At 33.5% G+C, this 17,642-nt stretch overlaps 2 protein-coding genes and 1 long non-coding RNA gene across 4 annotated transcripts; 1 reads left to right on the forward strand and 2 right to left on the reverse strand.

The window, feature by feature from the left end:
- Nucleotides 1-759: 759 nt before the first annotated feature.
- LOC123694767 lies at nt 760-2,150 on the reverse strand. Of its 2 annotated transcripts, XR_006751853.1 has the most exons (3): nt 1,866-2,143; nt 1,539-1,636; nt 760-1,029 (listed from the first exon to the last, which is right to left on the reverse strand). It is a non-coding gene; the product is annotated as an uncharacterized LOC123694767 (long non-coding RNA). The 2 variants fall into 2 exon arrangements; XR_006751852.1 differs by having other exon boundaries at nt 1,539-2,150.
- A 403-nt stretch (nt 2,151-2,553) lies between these two features.
- On the forward strand, nt 2,554-4,543 carry LOC123694750 (F-box/LRR-repeat protein fbxl-1-like). Its single transcript, XM_045640305.1, has 2 exons — nt 2,554-2,794; nt 2,931-4,543. The coding sequence occupies exon 2, from the start codon at nt 2,963-2,965 to the stop codon at nt 4,019-4,021; it is 1,059 nt and encodes a 352-aa protein (XP_045496261.1). The 5' UTR covers nt 2,554-2,794; nt 2,931-2,962; the 3' UTR covers nt 4,022-4,543.
- Nucleotides 4,544-5,198: 655 nt separating this feature from the next.
- LOC123694742 (phenylalanine--tRNA ligase beta subunit) lies at nt 5,199-17,266 on the reverse strand. Its single transcript, XM_045640292.1, has 12 exons — nt 17,072-17,266; nt 16,935-16,990; nt 16,621-16,775; nt 16,004-16,160; nt 12,806-12,982; nt 11,024-11,203; nt 10,237-10,412; nt 9,248-9,397; nt 7,993-8,125; nt 7,183-7,393; nt 6,253-6,399; nt 5,199-5,395 (listed from the first exon to the last, which is right to left on the reverse strand). Exons 1-12 carry the CDS (start codon nt 17,127-17,129, stop codon nt 5,244-5,246), a joined length of 1,752 nt encoding a protein of 583 aa, XP_045496248.1. The 5' UTR covers nt 17,130-17,266; the 3' UTR covers nt 5,199-5,243.
- Between the last annotated feature and the right edge of the window lie 376 nt (nt 17,267-17,642).

The raw sequence follows: 17,642 nt of genomic DNA on the forward strand, positions 1-17,642 counted from the left end.
TATAATGTGTTATATTAACAACAATAGTTGCAACCATTTACTAATTCCAGAGAAAATGAGATCTATTTGGTGCAAGGCAGGGATTTCGGGATCCATTTTGTAACTTTTTTGAAACTAAGTTTCAAAATAATGCATAATCCTTGTTTACTAATTTTTATTTATTATGAAAGTAACAACATTAAATTTCCCACAACCATTTTTTTTTTCAGTAAACACATTATTATTTATACTTTTAAGCTTGAAATATATCCACTTTGTAACTTTTAGGTACATCAGCCTTTTTCTTTTTCGCTTATATTGGTAATAAACATTTTTTTAAGATTAAAATAATAATGAAGTAGATATTTATATATTTATTGTACTTAAACTGCAAAAATCAAGGCTAGTACCTCGTAAAATAAATAAATTATTTATTATTATTCATAACTTAAACATGAGACAGTTACAAAATAGAAATAATTAGTTACAAAATGGAAGTTATAAAGCTTAGTTCACAAGTAACAATCTAACAATCAAGTTTCTACAAGAATTGTTCGATCATATCAGTGGCGCAGCGGTTAACAGCAGCTCTGCCCTGAAAACGGAAGGTCGTGGGTTTGGTTCCCGCCAGGATCAAATAAGAAAAATATTATTTTTCCTAAATTGGCCTCGGTCTAGAAAGTGGTGGTAGGCTCTGTAAGGGGCCTCAACTACCCCTGTAATAACAGCTAGATTAATGCCAAGGGTGAGCTCGTAATACGTAAGTAAAAATAAAACTAATTTATTTAGTATTGTATATTTCAAAAGTAAAATTATTAAACTGACATGCTCTATTCAAAACATATAACACAAATATGATTTTGCTTTTGTTTTCGCCACTGCTTCCTTTTTTCTGCAGCCTTTTCTTCTTCTGTAAAATTTGAATCTTTTTTGTCTTCCGTTTGATTCTCTCTAGATTTTTTTTCTTATTTCTTCTTTTTTTTCAGGGTTGTCTTTTAATCTTTCCCTATAGCGTCGTTGCTTCTCAGCATTGGTCAGAGGCATTTTCCCCTAAAAAATAATATGAATACAATAATCTTTTCAAATAATGCAAAATCATTTTTTTTATAATTTCGCCATCCCCATACAAAATAAAATGGTGATTTGAGAAATTTGTATGGGGATGACAAAATATTTTTTTTTTATTTATTTGTTTTTTTATAAAAATTTCAAGCAGTCAAAAATCGATGTAGTGATTTTGAATATTAAAAGATATCTTCAATGCTATTTTTCAGCCATTAGTGAGTGTTAAAATATAATTTTTAATTTAAGTCATATTTACGAGCAATACTACGTATGAGACCATTGAGAACTCGTCCTTATATTTCCACTTTGTAACTGCGACGTTCCACATATACGTAACCAAACAAAATGGAAGTAACGGTTTAAAGATTTCGTAGATACAATTGTTTGTTTTTCACACAATTCCCATCAATCACAAAAATATATGCTCTTAATTCAATTTATAAGGATATAAGTAACGAAAATTGTAACTTTTAGGAATAAAAACACATACTTACCACGAAAAATCCCAGTTACAAGTCGGAGCGAAATTTTTGCACGGTAACGCTTTAGAAGTTTCGACACGACTGACGGTTCGAGTTTTCTATGACAACCTCTTCAAAATGGTGGATTCAATAGAAATGTTGCCATTTATGTGAAAAAAATACATATTTAGTAGTTTTTATCTTTATTTTAGAGTATATTACGGTTACAAAACGGAATTCCGCACATGGTCGAAATCGTAGGACACGATTTAATTGATAAAAATACTAATAATTACTATAAAAGGACGTAAATTTAACGTTTTATTATCATAGCTCTCACCCTTTGTGATTTATTTATACCTTTACTTGAATAATACTGCTTCACATTGGTAAATAAAATGAACATTTAAACAGACTGGTTGCTGTGGGACACGTCAAAATTGGGTGCCTCAAAATTAAATTTTCTTCATATCTTTAATAATAAATGGATTGGCAAGCTGTTTGTTTGTGTCTTATAAAGAAATTATAATAGCAATGTAATAAAATCCACTTCCTGATATAAAATGTTGTTAGTTTTGATGAAATATAAATGACAACCCATAGGACACTCGAAAATCAGTGTGGACATATTTTAACGAAATTGCCCAAATAACTATAAGGCATTGATATATTATAGGTACTGATTTATCAACAAAATTGATAAAGCTGAAAACTTTTCAGGCATGTAAATGTATTCAGAACTATTATTATATTATTCAAATATTTTTTTATTATATTACAATAAGATTAATTTTTATTTGCAATTAACCACTTTTCAAATCGAATATGAATGTAGTGAAACAGAGTGAAACTAAATATATATTATGTTAGGTTTATGGTTTATTCACTTTATTATAAATATTATTGATAATAATTTATAACAGATAAAATATATAAATTAAGGTAAACATCTGTTTGTGAAGACGACCCTTTACCGATGCGTTCGAAATGTCAATACCTACCTACTAAATAATCTGACATCTGTCAACGTCAATATGCGTAAACGTCTAACCAAAATAGCATCAAATGATCAAAGTCAACGATGAAAGTTATTTTTAATATTCCATAGAAAAGTTCTTCCTAATGTGTCGTTTTGTTGCTAAAAATGAAGCATTTTTTTACAAATACCAGTAAATTAACCATGTGAAATGGACATACATAGTTGAACAGTCAAAATCAGTTGGTAAAATTATGATTTTACTCAGGCAAAAACTAATATTTTCTCGAATAGGAAGCAAGGTAATCCCAAGGTATGCGTCTTGTTATTTGTATTTTCTATTCTTCTATTCCACATGTACAATCAATAAGTGGCATTTAACATTGGCATTTAACGTTAGTTTAAAAACTCTGTTTTTTTTTAATTGTTTATGTTGTTCTCGCTTTCAGGACTACCGAGGTGGGAACTGAAATAATAAAGGATGGTGCACCTTGAAATGACTGATATACAGTCATATCATCACACCCTCACTATAAATGATCTGCCTAATGAGTTACTCATCTATATATTTTCTATGATCGATTTTGAATCACTGCTAGCTGTATCAAAAGTTTGTGTGAGGTGGCAGCAACTCTGTCTCACGCCATGCATCTGGGATAACACTAGACTTATAGTATGTATGAAGAACTATGTTAGAATTAGTGACAACATTGTACCTTTTGTAGCTAAATACTTGAAAAATGTAAAACTACAGTATTTTAAATTGTATTCCCAAGTTAGAGCTTCCCTGATCAGTTACTGCCCTAACTTAACTCATTTAGAAATAAGCATATCTCAGGTTGATAGTTGTATATTTGATGATCTTGGCTATTGGCCTCATTTGAAATTCTTGAGTTTCCGAAACTCTCTAATAGTACAAAATCCAGAAAATGCTAACGGTAATTTTGTATATCATTTACCATTTGAGAAACTGAAGTATTTAGAAACATTAATTTTATCAAACTTTGCATTGACTCATAGCAGTCTGTATAGTATGCTATTGTGTGTGAATTTAGTAAGTATTAATATGGAAAAAATGAAAAATATACCAGCAGACTTTTTAGAATCGTTGTTGAGAACCAAGCAGTCCACTTTGAGAGCTTTACACATATATGGAGATACATTAAATGATGACATTGTGTGTTCAATATCAAACTGCAAGGTTCTACAGGTCCTTCATATAATGACATGTAAAACTCTGTTCGACTCAAGTTTACATCATTTGTACAGATTAAAGAACTTGCATTCTTTGAAATTGCGTCACGGATATTTTTCGACAAATGCCTTGTTAGCATACTTCTCGAATAATAAATTTCAGTATTTGACATATTTAAGTTTGTCCCGATGTTTGCATGTGACAATGCAAGTTGCGAAAGCCATAAAAACTAGTGCACCTAATTTAAAAGAGTTATCGTTTTATCTCTGTCCATTTATAATTGCTCCAGATTTTAAAAGGAGCGAGCTACAAAAGATGTTTAACATTGAGTTGTTGCTAGATTAAATTCATTAATCTGACCTCATTATAAATAGGTTGTCAATAAAACAAAGCAACTTAGATCCGTCCACCTCATTAGATACAATGTTGTATTGATTGTATTTAAAATACCGATTTTAAAGTATGTTAATTATTGAATATTTGACATGACATGGATATGAATTTAGGTTAATATAACTATAACGCAATGAATGAAAAGTTTGATGCATGAAAATACTAACACTTGATGTTTCAATGTTATATTTATTTCAGTATTTAAAAAGTATTAACATGGAGACTTGCTTCATTTGTATATCTCAGAAAACCTCAAAAGTATGTTATGTCAATAAAAAGTGCCTTAATAAGGAAACAATAAAATTGATTATGAATTTCAATTGAAAATGTTTAGATTTAATAAAGAGAGATCAAAAATTAAATTATTTATTCAACAATTTCGAATTAACATGTAGTGCCTACTTATACATAATTTGATTTTATAGATATTATGTTTGTGTTGTTTATTATATCTACAATAAATATTTTAAGATACAGTGTGTTTTGATGTCACCCCTCGTATGTGTTTGTACTTTGTAGTGCACTTAGATAAAACCTGCATTACTTTAATACTTAAGATACTAAAAAGTAGAAAATAGAAAAAAAGAGTGTGTGTACTTATGTACATGCGTTAGAAGTTATACTTCTTTGGCGTATGGAAAAAATACTAGAATGTACAACTTGAACATAGTTATCAATTTTCATACCACTTAAAAGTAACTTCATGCTGTTAAATTTAGGTGTCGGTGTGCGCGCGCATCGTAAAAATTCACTCTCATCATTTTTCTCCATCGCGCCAAAAGAAGTATAACTACAAAAGTTATATTTCAATAATGAATCAATATTGACTTGCCAAAGTGAAGCAAGATGAAAAGAAGGTTACAAGTGTTAAGGTTAGTTTTATATAGCTTTTGTCACTAACTAATGAAGTATCTTTCTTCTGGTGAAAGGATTTTCAATTTTGTAGAGATTATTATGTTGAAACTTACTCTGCAATATTTAACATAATATGGATTGAAATAATTTTAATATTTTTTTAAGTTTACAGTTATCTATTAATGCAAAGATTTAATTTTTAATTTATGTGTGTAGATTACAAAACTACTTAACGGATAGATTAAATATATTTTGAGAGAATTAATAGACAAAATTATGTAGTTATCCCATATATTACATAAATAAATCATTTATAAACTTAAACAAATGGTTCGATATTAATTTCAACGGCAGAGCATGGGTTAGTAAGTTCGAATGCCGCTAAGACATTTGGGTGTATGACTCCGATTTTCCCTATCACATCACCATGGAGCAAAACCTCCGCGCATCTTCCTGGAAAGTATGCTGGATCTGCAATAATAAATATTTATTATAGTGATTTTCCTTTAAATTTGTCATAGTAATTCTTAAGTTATAGGAAAAGTATCAAATTCGAAATTTTATACAATACCTAGGAAATGTATGTAATTCCTAAATCGATCGGAAATGTGTGAAATAAATTATATTAGGAACATTTTCTACCAAATCTATATTTATACATTTCCTATATAACAAACGCAAATGCGTCTTCGCCCGCGTTTTCAAAGGAAAACCCATATAGTTCCCGTTTACGTGGGATTTCCAGGATAAAACCTATCCTATGTGTTAATCCAAGTTACCCTTTACATGTGTGATAAATTTCATAATAATCGGTTCAGTAGTTTATGCGTGAAAACCATAGATACATACATACAAACCTTTCCTCTTTATAATATTAATATTTATATATTATCTACAGTCTACACTAATATTATAAAGAGGAAAACTTTGTTTGTTTGTTTGATTGTAATGAATAGGCTCATAAACTACTGGACCGATTTTAAAAATTCTTTCACCATTCGAAAGCTACATTATCCACGAGTAACATAGGCTAGGTTTTATCCCTGAAATCCCACGGGAACGGGAACTATGCGGGTTTTTCTTTGAAAACGCGGGCGAAGCCGCAGGCGGAAAGCTAGTAAATTATAATAGTATAGAAGTATACATTTACGGCCTTACTAATAAAAAGTTAAACAATGGATAAATTTCTACCATTTTATACAATAGCTGTGTCCTGCTCTTGCTCACATGAAACGTCAATCATAAAAACAAGACAGGTTATTGCAATGACTAATCCATTGCATAGCGAATGGATAACATTTTATTAGTAAGACCGTAAGTGTACTCACCTTGGGCGGGCCGTAACGAGTAAGCAGTGCGCCAGGGCACGCTGAGCAGCGCCAGCAGGCGGTCGAGCAGCCCGTGCACGAACTGGAAGCCGCCCGCACGCCCGCTGTACACCGCGCATACACGCCGCTCGTTGCGGGCACCCGTCTCTGTGTCATATTACCGTATTGAGTGATAAATCCATACTAATATAAATACGAAAGTAACTCTGTCTGTCTGTCTGTTACTCAATCACGCCTTAACTACTGAACCAATTTGCATGAAATTTGGTACGAAGATATTTTGATACCCGAGAAAGGACATAGGATAGGTTATATCCCGGAAATCCCACGGGAACGGGAACTATGCGGGTTTTTCTTTGACTGCGCGGGCGATGCCGCGGGTAGGCATTGGCTTTATAGTTATAAATACAGCCTTATGATGGTAAAAAGTAAAAACCGATAGAAGAGCAAATAACGAGATTTTAAACAGTCGAAAAATATGTAACCGTAGCATTTGCTTACAATTTAACGCTAAATCTTCGTTAGATTATAATTTATCGAAGTGAAACTATTTTGCATCCAAAACCGTCCGTCAAATTGTTTGAAGGTAGTTTGCGAGTCGACTATTTCTGTGTAGGTAGTTTATAAACCAAACCTACCCTCAACATATTTTTTTAAAGTTTTAGAGCGCGTACTCTGCGACAAAAACAAGTTTATGTAACTATAAGTAGCAACTATTTAGTGATCTGTGGAAATGTCGTGTTTTAACACTACTCAAAAATTATAACAGTTAAGTTAATATCCCCCATACCACACCTTTTTGTGAAGTCGGTTAATAAAACTAAGCTGGATATAAATCATAAATCAAAAGGAAATAAAGAGGCGAGGCGAGGGTAGAAAAATATTAAGAGAAAAATCTTTTACTCGGATAATAATGATTATACAACATACCAGCTTTATCATCTTTCACAACAACATCACTGATCTCGAATATCTTCATAGGCAGGGGCATTTTCTTATTAGCGGCTAATGTTTTCAATAGTCCTGGTAAAAGTAATGTCCTGACCACTTGGAATTCCAAAGTTTTTGGGTTTGAAATGTGCACTGCGGGTACTTCCTCTATGCTTGTACCAAGTTTGCTTGCTACATCTTCTCGTGAACACTGGAGGAAAACATATTATTGATGAAATAAAAAAACATTAATAAATAAATGCAACACATTATTTTAATCTAATTATATTCTATTATTCAATATTAATGAAAATAATAAGCATATTTCGATAATAGCAACATAGAAATATCATAGATTATTTGGAGAAATCTGGTAATTTGAATGAAATGTTGAATTCATATACATAATATAATTATATACATAACATAATTCATATACAGGTAACACGATATTCGTTGACTGTATCAGTACGAACTACGAAGTTCGCCGGGCCATCTAGTTATTTTTATTTGCCTAAAATAAGGAGTACCTAAATAAGTGTTGCTTGTTATGTATAAAAATAATAATTGCATCAATTTTTTTGGATAGTCCAAGTCCCTTTTTTGGACATTATTCTATAATATAAAAATGAATCCCAAAATGTGTTGGTAAGCGCATAACTTTAGAACAGCTGAACCGATTTCTTTAATTCTTTTTTTATTATATTCCTTGTAGTACGAGGATGGTTCTTATGTAGAGAAAACGTGAATATGTACCACGGGCGACGCCGGGGCGGACCGCCAGTTTTCTATACAATTATATAAACTTACAAGAGTAAAAGTAAGTGCTTCCGTATACCCCGCATTAGCGCACTCAGCACGCAGTTGTTCCGTCAGTTTGTTCACCGGCTGCTGACCGCCCGCGCACACTACGTGCGACGGTCTACGGGGTATGTTGTTATACCTATAAGAAAGAAAATAATGAAATAGTATGTTATACTACAAAATAAAAAAGAGCGTGTGTGCCGAGCACACGTATCAGAAGTGAAACTTCTTTGGCAAGATACAAAGATCCCAAAATCATCGCCTTACTCCATGACGTGACGTTATTTCTATGACGCGAACTCGAAATTTTACTCTAAACACAACGTTTCACTTCAAAAAATCATCAAAATGGTGTTCATGTAATTTTCAAGGTGAAAATGTTAAACAAAAAAACGACGCGACGTGTGGCACTCGGGGACTGCCGCGGTAAAGCTATTGCATGCTATGCCTTCAAGCCACACCTCCGCCCGTCGGAGTGGGGAGCGTGAGGTTTTTTCGTTACGGAATTTCTCGATTCGGTCCCCGCGCTCAAGTCCCGCGATAGAAGCTATGCAATTGCTTAAAAAAACATGCTTAAATTGATAAAATTATTCTATTGCCACCGATCCTAGATATAAAGTATTTATGCTTACATAAAATTATTTAATTATTCATTATTAAATCTGTCTGTTTTAACGTGGGTCATATCGAGTCTAAAGTACTATAAACTAAAGTAACATACAAACAAACAGGTGAAGCTAATAAAAGCGTGTTAAAAAGAGTTGTTCAAGTAATTAACATTCAGAAACCTTGAAAACGTAAAATAAACGAGGCATATACTGAAAACCGTTAATTCGCATTGTGAATAAATTAAGTGGGGTGCTAATTTTATACAAAATTTTGTATAAAATTAGCACCCCACTGAATTCAAAATACAAGCAATGATTAAAATTATTTGACTTTGATATTTTAATCTTATGGCATTCAAATGCTTTATAGGCGGGATTCGAACCTGCGACTTTCGCCTGTTTCAATTTATTCAATTTGTATAGATAAACGAAATTGAAATGACACAATTCACTTATTAACTATATCATAAGATATCAAAGAATACGAAATTGTACTTGTTGTACATTAAAACGAATATAAAATACTGGACAAAAATAAGTCCATTATCATCCCATAATACATACAAGTAACAAATTAAACACCCTGTATAACTCTAGACAAATATAACTCCATAATTTACATACAAAAAAAAACTACAAATAAAAAATCTCACCCATAAGCAATAGCGATATCCTCATACAGATCGCACGCGTGAATGACGTCATGCCTGGTGGGGGGCACGCGGACTGTTAGTAACGAGTCTTCATGCTTCGCTGTTAAGCACATACGAGATAGTAGAGCGGCTATTTTGTCACCGTCTTCTCTGAAATGAATTAAAATAAATGATATCAATTATTAAGGTATTTGTTAAGTTCAGTTCTCGTGTGAATAAAAACAATATCTTGAAAACAATTTGTACGACAATTTTTTCTCTTTTGTTGACGTATGATATTTCTTAGGTTTCCTATACTTGGTTGCGGAAGAATTCTAACAAATACCCGCGGCCCCCTCATTAAAGCGGCTCGACGGAACACAGTGGGGTTTTAGTCGGTAAGAATCCGACATAACCCACGGCTCCTTCCCCGGGGGCCGTGGGTATCTTTGGAAGATTTCCCCACTATAAAAAAAAAAAAAAGGTTTCCTATACTTAATTCAGGTCATTGAAGTACAATAAACGACCAGACTAACAAACTCGCTTAAAAATTGTCCAAAGCGAAACTCTGCCTATACGCGTATTAGGCAGAGTTTTCTAATGAGCGATACAACAGACTTTAAAATTCAACAAATAGAAGTTTATTTTAATATTAACTTAGTTTTTCCAACTAATTAGTCAGAAAATTGTCTTGCAATGAATATAATTTATATATGTACTAGCTATCCGCCCGCGGCTTCGCCCGCGTTTTCAAAGAAAAACCCGCATAGTTCCCGTTCCCGTGGGATTTCAGGGATAAAACCTAGCCTATGTTACTCGTGGATAATGTAGCTTTCGAATGGTGAAAGAATTTTTCAAATCTGCCAAGTAGTTTCGGAGCCTATTCAATTCATACAAACAAACAAACAAACAAAAAATCAAACCTTTCCTCTTTATAATATTTGTATAGATATACAGTTTCATACATATTTAAACAAATGATAAAATAACTATTTTAAAAGCAAACTTACTCAATGCCAATATAATTATTAGCCTTATCCACATTGATTATCTCATCTCTATACTCCAGTTTGGGATACAGGTCATATGTGCCATCAGGAGCGAATACCTTACATTGCTGCACTTCATATTTATTGGTGCAGTATTCGGAGAACATACACACAATTGTATCTAGTACTACTATCGCCTGAAAGTTTAAACATAGATTAATGTCTTGATAGTGTGATAGATGATGGGATTTGAGAAACTGTTGTGTTGTTGAATTTCTTCTTCTAACAGTATATGCACAATATGGAACCACTGGACTATGCTTATATGTATAAATCATGAAAATTTATGTGCCCAATGTAATTGTAAAAAAGTTACATTTAATTAATGAATGTAATTTAATCAAATATTACTTTATATTTTGCAAAATTGTGTGTTTTAAATTTTGTGCATTAAACAAAAACTGAAAAAACCTTTAGACACCACAATTTTTTTCTTATAGTGATTGAATCCAACTCTATAAGTTCCCACCACGAAAAACCACAATAGGGTATTAACAAAAACTGGTGAATATCATTATTTTTTATCAACTTTCACCTATAATAATTGATTAGATTATTATTATCTTATATATAAAAATGAATCGCAAAATGTGTTGGTAAGCGCATAACTCGAGAACGGCTGAACCGATTTCGAAAATTCTTTTTTTCTTATATTCCTTGAAGTACGAGGATGGTTCTTATGTAGAGAAAACGTAAATATGTACCACGGGCGAAGACGGGGCGGACCGCTAGTTTATCAAAAAAATACCTTAGTGAGATCTGTAGCAGTACATTCAATGAACACATTTTTAGTGTTTAATGTTATTTTCGAGTGATCTCCATTGATTATAGGAGGCATAGAGAGGACAACACCATTCTTGTCTTTAATTACAGGATATACAGGGCTGTCTCTGATGATACCTAAGTATTGTTTTAGCTGAGCGTGACACTGAAATTAAGAAATATGAGTTTTTTTAATTGTTTCAATATCAGAAATCACAGATATATATCAGAAGCAGAGGCGGCTCGTGACAAAATTTTATGGGTGTTCACTTGAAATAAAACACTGAAAATACATGGTGTAAATCAGTAGGAATTTAATTAAAAAATTACTTATAAAGGAAATGCATACGTCTTTCTTTTTGGTGTGCAATAATATCTATAACTTGACACAATCTATTAACCTTCGTAAAATATGTCTGTTTTCATCGACACGGTCATTGAACTCGCGTATTGACTTTCGGTAGGTACGCGGAATCTAATGCTTTACGAATGTCTTGTCGTTCGATAGACGCCAATTGCAGTTCATTCAACAAATGGTACCTACCGAGATTGTGAATGTTTTTTCATCTTGATTGAAAGATGAGCTAAGTCGTCAACGCCCGTTTCAGTCCAAGCACTCTCACCTCCGCCGGCCGCGCCCGCTTCAAATAAAAGACACGGAAAACAAAATATTTTGTTGCTTTCATGTTCATCACAACCACACAACCACGGTGTTTTCACATATTGTTCGGATTTAAGCACACGCGTATATGTTTTCGTTTTTGTCGTACATTTTTGCGTAAGGTCAAGTTCAAGCCGTGGCGGTCCCTTAGCTTTCAATTCAAGCCGAATTTGTAACGTTTTAACACACTTTTTAATGACCGCCACATTATAATTGTCCATTTTAACACTCACAAGTAATACTGATAACTACAGGCTATTTCAACAGTCAACACGTATCTTATGATTTTAATTAGAAAATTCCCGAATATACATTCGCGCGCGTGCAGTCAAGTTGACTAGAGTGTTTGTTTATATAGGCAACGTCGCGCGAAATCGCTGTCTTGTGTAAGGGCGCGCGGTAAAAACGAACCGGCAACGTTTGCGGGAGCGGCGCTCCGAATTTTGCTATTTTTTCATAGTAAATCTTCTGTTTCACGCGCAGGACTCTGACAAAACTATCTCTTTCACTCCTATTGGATTTCGTATTAGAAAATGTACTAAATATTTTTTCATTGGAGCGCAATCGTGAGCGCTCCGCTACGCGCGTTTGCCGTTTTATAATACAGTATTATACCTACAGGTGTATGGAATGATGGAATGATGGATATATTCATTGGTATTGCCAGTAGTTTTTTACGATTACGATTGATTTTAAATAGTAATAATTAATATTAATAATGAAATTAAGGAGTATGATATTTATTATAATTATTTATGGGAGTTCACTGCACCAGCGCTCCTTAGGGCGAACCGCCTCTGATCAGAAGTCTTTTTATGACCAGCATAAATTTAGTTAGTACATATAAGAAAATCATTTGTATTAAAATATACTTTAAATTTTCTATAAAGGATCCTTAATGTTAAAATAATGTTAATAGAAGTGCAATTTCTTCAAACATAAATTTATTTTTTTAATAGTTTCAAAAGCAAAATTGTTATACTGGAAGCATGACCTTTTATTAAGACAACTTACAGTTACAAAACTGTTCAACTTTTTTATGAGAAATACAGCACTAACACACTACACCAAACTTAATAAAGTTTATCAAATGAAAACTATACTTACAGAATACAATTCCATCAACTCATTAGCTGTCATTTCCTTCTGCTGGTTGAGTGCTTTGAATTTAATTTCATTTGGAGGCAGTGCATCATACACAAATGGGCCTTTTATTGTATCTAAGTCATGGGTTCCGATTGCCACTAAAGTTCTCTTTCTACAAATGTTTTGATGTAATTTATCCTGGAATGTGGTAAGAAGTAAGTATGAATGTTATCAGTTAAAGTATTTTGATGAAATAAAATTTACTATAGATGTTAAATGTTTATTATTGAAGAGAGAGACTTGCCATCACTACATAGTATAAAACTGTCCCTATGTCCCTTAGTATGCTTAAATCTTTTAAACTACGAAATGGATTTTAAAGTGGGTTTTTTAATAGATAGAGTGATTCAAGAGGAAGGTTTTAGTCACAGAACTATATCGAGATAGAAGGAAATAGTTCGTCGATTTATATGAGAACCGACCGTGTAACATTTTGCGTAGGTATTTTGACGTCACGCGAGTCTTTTAGTGATGTTCACAACGTCAAAATAATTAAATAGAAACTAAGTAGGCAGTTAAAACATTTTATAGAATCGAATTGGGAATCGATTTTGACCTTGACAGAATAATGAGAATAAAAATGTATGTTAATTTTTACAAGCTTTTTATTAACTTAAACTTCATTAGTATGCATGTGTATATGAATGTATGTACGAGGGCGATTCAATAAATACTTAGCCTAGAAAAAGTATACGAAAATTTTGGAAAAGTAGCAATTTATTTTTCAACATAGTCTCCTTTTAGTTCAATATACTTAGTCCAGCGATGCTCCAACTTTTTTAACCCGTCCGAAAAATATGTTTTCTCAAACTCTGTAAAATAGGCCTCCGTGGCAGCTATAACCTCCTCATTTGATCCATATCTATTCCCGACGAGGGATTTTTTCAGATTAGGAAACAGAAAGAAGTCACCAGGGGCTAAATCTGGAGAATACGGTGGATAAAGCAGTAATTCGTAGCATAATTCGACCAATTTGGCCATGGCAACGGCAGACGTGTAAACCAGTGCGTTGTCGTGGTGTAACAGCACCTTTTTCTTAGCCAGTTGGGGTCGTTTTTTCTTTAATTCGGCGTCGAATCGGTCCAATAAATTGGCATAGTAAAGCCCTGTAATTGGTTTACCCTTCTCGAGGTAATCGATGTAGACAACTCCTTGTGAATCCCAGAAAATGGTGGCCATAACTTTTGTGGCCGATTTTACAGTTTTCGCCTTCTTTGGAGTACGTTCCCCGGTCTGGATCCATTGTTTTGATTGCTTCTTGGTCTCTGGTGTGTACCAGTGAATCCAGGTTTCATCGACTGTCACAAAACGACGCAAAAACTCCCCTGGATTCCGCTTAAACAACGCCAAACACGTCTCCGACGTGGGCTCACTGTTGCGCTTGTTTTCCGGTGTGAGTAAATGCGGCACCCATCGCGCCGACAGCTTTCTCATGCCGAGTTCCTCGTGAAGATTATGATTGACTGTTCCTTCTGAAATGCCTACAGTCTCAGCTAGCTCCCGAACCTTCAATCGGCGATTTGTCAATACGAGATCATGGATTTTTTTAATGTTTTCCTCCGTAGCAGCTGTTTTTGGTGCACCTGGACGTGGTTCATCAAAAACCGACGTACGGCCACGTGAAACTCGTTGAACCAATTCTTGAGGGTGGCTATCGATGGAGAAGAGTCACCGTACACAGCATCCAAGCGGCCTTTGATTTCGATACGCTCTTTCCCGTCCAAAAATAGGAATCAAATCACCGAACGATATTGCTCTTTTTCCATTTTTGTAAAACCGATCGATACGTTCGCTTCCATAGGTTGTCAAATTAAAACAAATGAAGGGATTGGGATGAAAATTAAAAAAAATACTTAAAAAAGAATGAGCTACATTGTGGTAAACCTATTTTGAAACAATAGCGCCCCCTGGTGATGAGGCTAGGTACTTATTGAATGCACCAGGTATGTATCAAATCTTGTAATTGAATATTAAAGTAGTTTTAATCAACTTATTGAGCTGAAAGTTTGCATACATGTGCAAGTCAGGTGACAATATAAAATTCTAGTATCATGGTGCTGAGCTAATGATGGAGACGGAAGGAACTCCTCAACCACTTAACATTATTCGCCGAAACTTGAAAATGTATGGAACAAATCAGCCTGTGTTTCGTAGGAAACCAGTTTTTACGACCCGTTGCTTCAATCCATTTATTTTTTCACAAGAGAATATTTCGGAAAACTGAAACAAATTTGCACTAAGTATAATATAGTAAATATATTTTAAACCATCGATATACCTAACAATAATATTATAGGATTAAAAAATAATTATCATTTTTCTGTTTTCAATAGGTATCGATTTGAATCGACTAAGAAATCGGCATTGAAAATCGTGGAGTACAACTCTATAAGCTTATTTTTGACAGAAAAATGAGAAATCAACCTTTACCGCGTTTCGACAGTTTGGAATGTTTTATTTTCATTGCTGGTTTTCAATGCATGTCCAGTCTGGCATGTAAAATTAAAACCGTAATGGAAAAGTTGCATCATTCCGTAACCATTTACATTAAATTAATACGGAGCACAAAAATAAATTGTTTTATAAGTAATAACAGATATTTTAGGGCAAAAAGTACTTACAGGTGAAAGGAAATATTTTTATTGACACCTTTAACTTTTTTGGTGGTGTTTGCACAGTTAATTATCGAGCATGGGGTCATTTTCTGTTTGCATTAGTACGTCACACACTGAGAGCGGTCGAGAGCGGACTGAGCATCGTGGCGAGCAAAGACGATGATTAATCGTCTTTTCGCCACGCGAGGTACATACACTTTTTCCTTCTATCTCGATATAGTTCTGTGGTTTTAGTATATAATTTATTAGGTTTTAGACAAAGGGGGCGACGCCGCGGACGGTAAGCTAGTTGATAATTAGCACAGACAGCAATTAGCAACGAGTATACACAACCTCACTTTCTTAAATCAATGAATTAAGTACAGCCACTTTTCATCAAAAATTATAATGGAATGAATGTTCTACTATGATCAATGATTAATTAATGTATATCAAACACAATTTGTGTACAATGTTATTGCATAATTACATTTTATACAAATCATTGATGAAATGCATTCCGAAATTTTATAACTTTTTTAAAAGATCAATTTTTGTTACATACCTGTAACTCAATGAAACTATCATAACTTTCTTTATTGAAGGTGACTCCTTTAAGCACAGCGGCAACAGCATATGGCCTTATCTGTGCAGTGGCGGGTGTGAGGTGTAGCGAGTAACAATCTTCATATTTCTTAATTTGATATTGTGGTGGTGCCTTTCTAGAACATTTAAAATATTTTATTAAGCTATTGCATAGCTTCTATCGCGGGCCTTGAGCGTGGGGACTGAATCCAGAAATTCCGTAACAAAAAAACCTCACGCTCCCCACTCCGACGGGCACGGAGGTGTGGCTTGAAGACATGCTATGCAATAGTTTTACCCCGGCAGTCCCCGAGTGCCACACAACTTTTTTCTATAAGTATCTATGCCTTGTGATTTTACCTGCATTGATTTTCGATTGCTTTAAGTTTGACAATATATATGCTATAGCTTACTGATTACTCGACAAACTGTCTGTCTAACACTGAAGGGATTTTTCACATCAGACCTGTAGATCCTAAGATTAGTGCATTCAACCAAACAAACACGCGCTTCAGCCATTTTTGGTATAAATATAAATTAGGGTATCAAATCAAGGTATTAAAAATAGGGATTTTAATAATATTAAGTATAGCTTACTTTCCCTGGAACACAAGTAGTCCGTTAACTAAACCTTCCAGACACAATAAATCATATCTATTTGCTGGAATGTCTATCCGATACAAAACATCTTCCGATACTCCAGCCCCAGCCTGGTCTCCTTGCTCTTTCATCAACATTTGTTTTTCTGTGGTCTGAAAATTTAGTATAAAAAATTGTGTTCAAATAAGTATGTGAAGATGCTGATGATCAAGATTATGTGAAAATAAATGTAACGTTGTGCATTATATTCTGATGAAAGTATAGTACCTATAATAAGAATAACTTAGAAGTAATAAATTGTAACCACTTACCACTTCATCAAGTTCCAAACCGAATTCAAAACATAATTCTTGAAATTCGTCATCCGCTGAAAAACGATTCGATTATTTTTATATTTAAGTGGTTATTGACTTTAACAAGTTATTCACATTAAATTAACTAAACTTACTGTATGATCTACCGAGTGCAGCAAATAAAGAATCTCGTTTAACGGATATAGTGGGCATATCGGAATCTTATGTTCTAACTGAGAGTAATAAAAATATTTTCACATACAATTCAATTTATGAATGTTTAATTCGTGTTAAAAGCAAAAATACTGAGTACTTTTCTAGGTTACTTCCAACTATTTTTGAATTTGACGTTTGACATTACTGCATCTTGCAACATCACAACAGTCATCTTACGTATGTCATATTTGACACTATTTTCAAGAGATGTACGAAATAAAATCCGATATATTTTTTTTGAAGTGAAACTTGTTTATCGGGGTGGGAAAAATTTTTGTTTTTTCGTTACGCGTGACATTTTTCCGTTACGCGCCATCTTTTTCTTATCCCTAGCACGCGTGATTGGACGTACCTATTTCTGTAAAGTTGCATATACATAGTAAAAATAAGGTCATAAAGAAGTTTCACTTCTTACGTGTGTACAATAGTACACGCACACATTTTTTAATCTCTAAATAAATAATAAATTTTGAATTCAAAGGCTTAGATAATATTTGACAGTAATTATAG

This window comes from Colias croceus, chromosome 10 (genome assembly GCF_905220415.1).
Source record: "Colias croceus chromosome 10, ilColCroc2.1".
Lineage (NCBI taxonomy): Eukaryota > Metazoa > Arthropoda > Insecta > Lepidoptera > Pieridae > Colias > Colias croceus.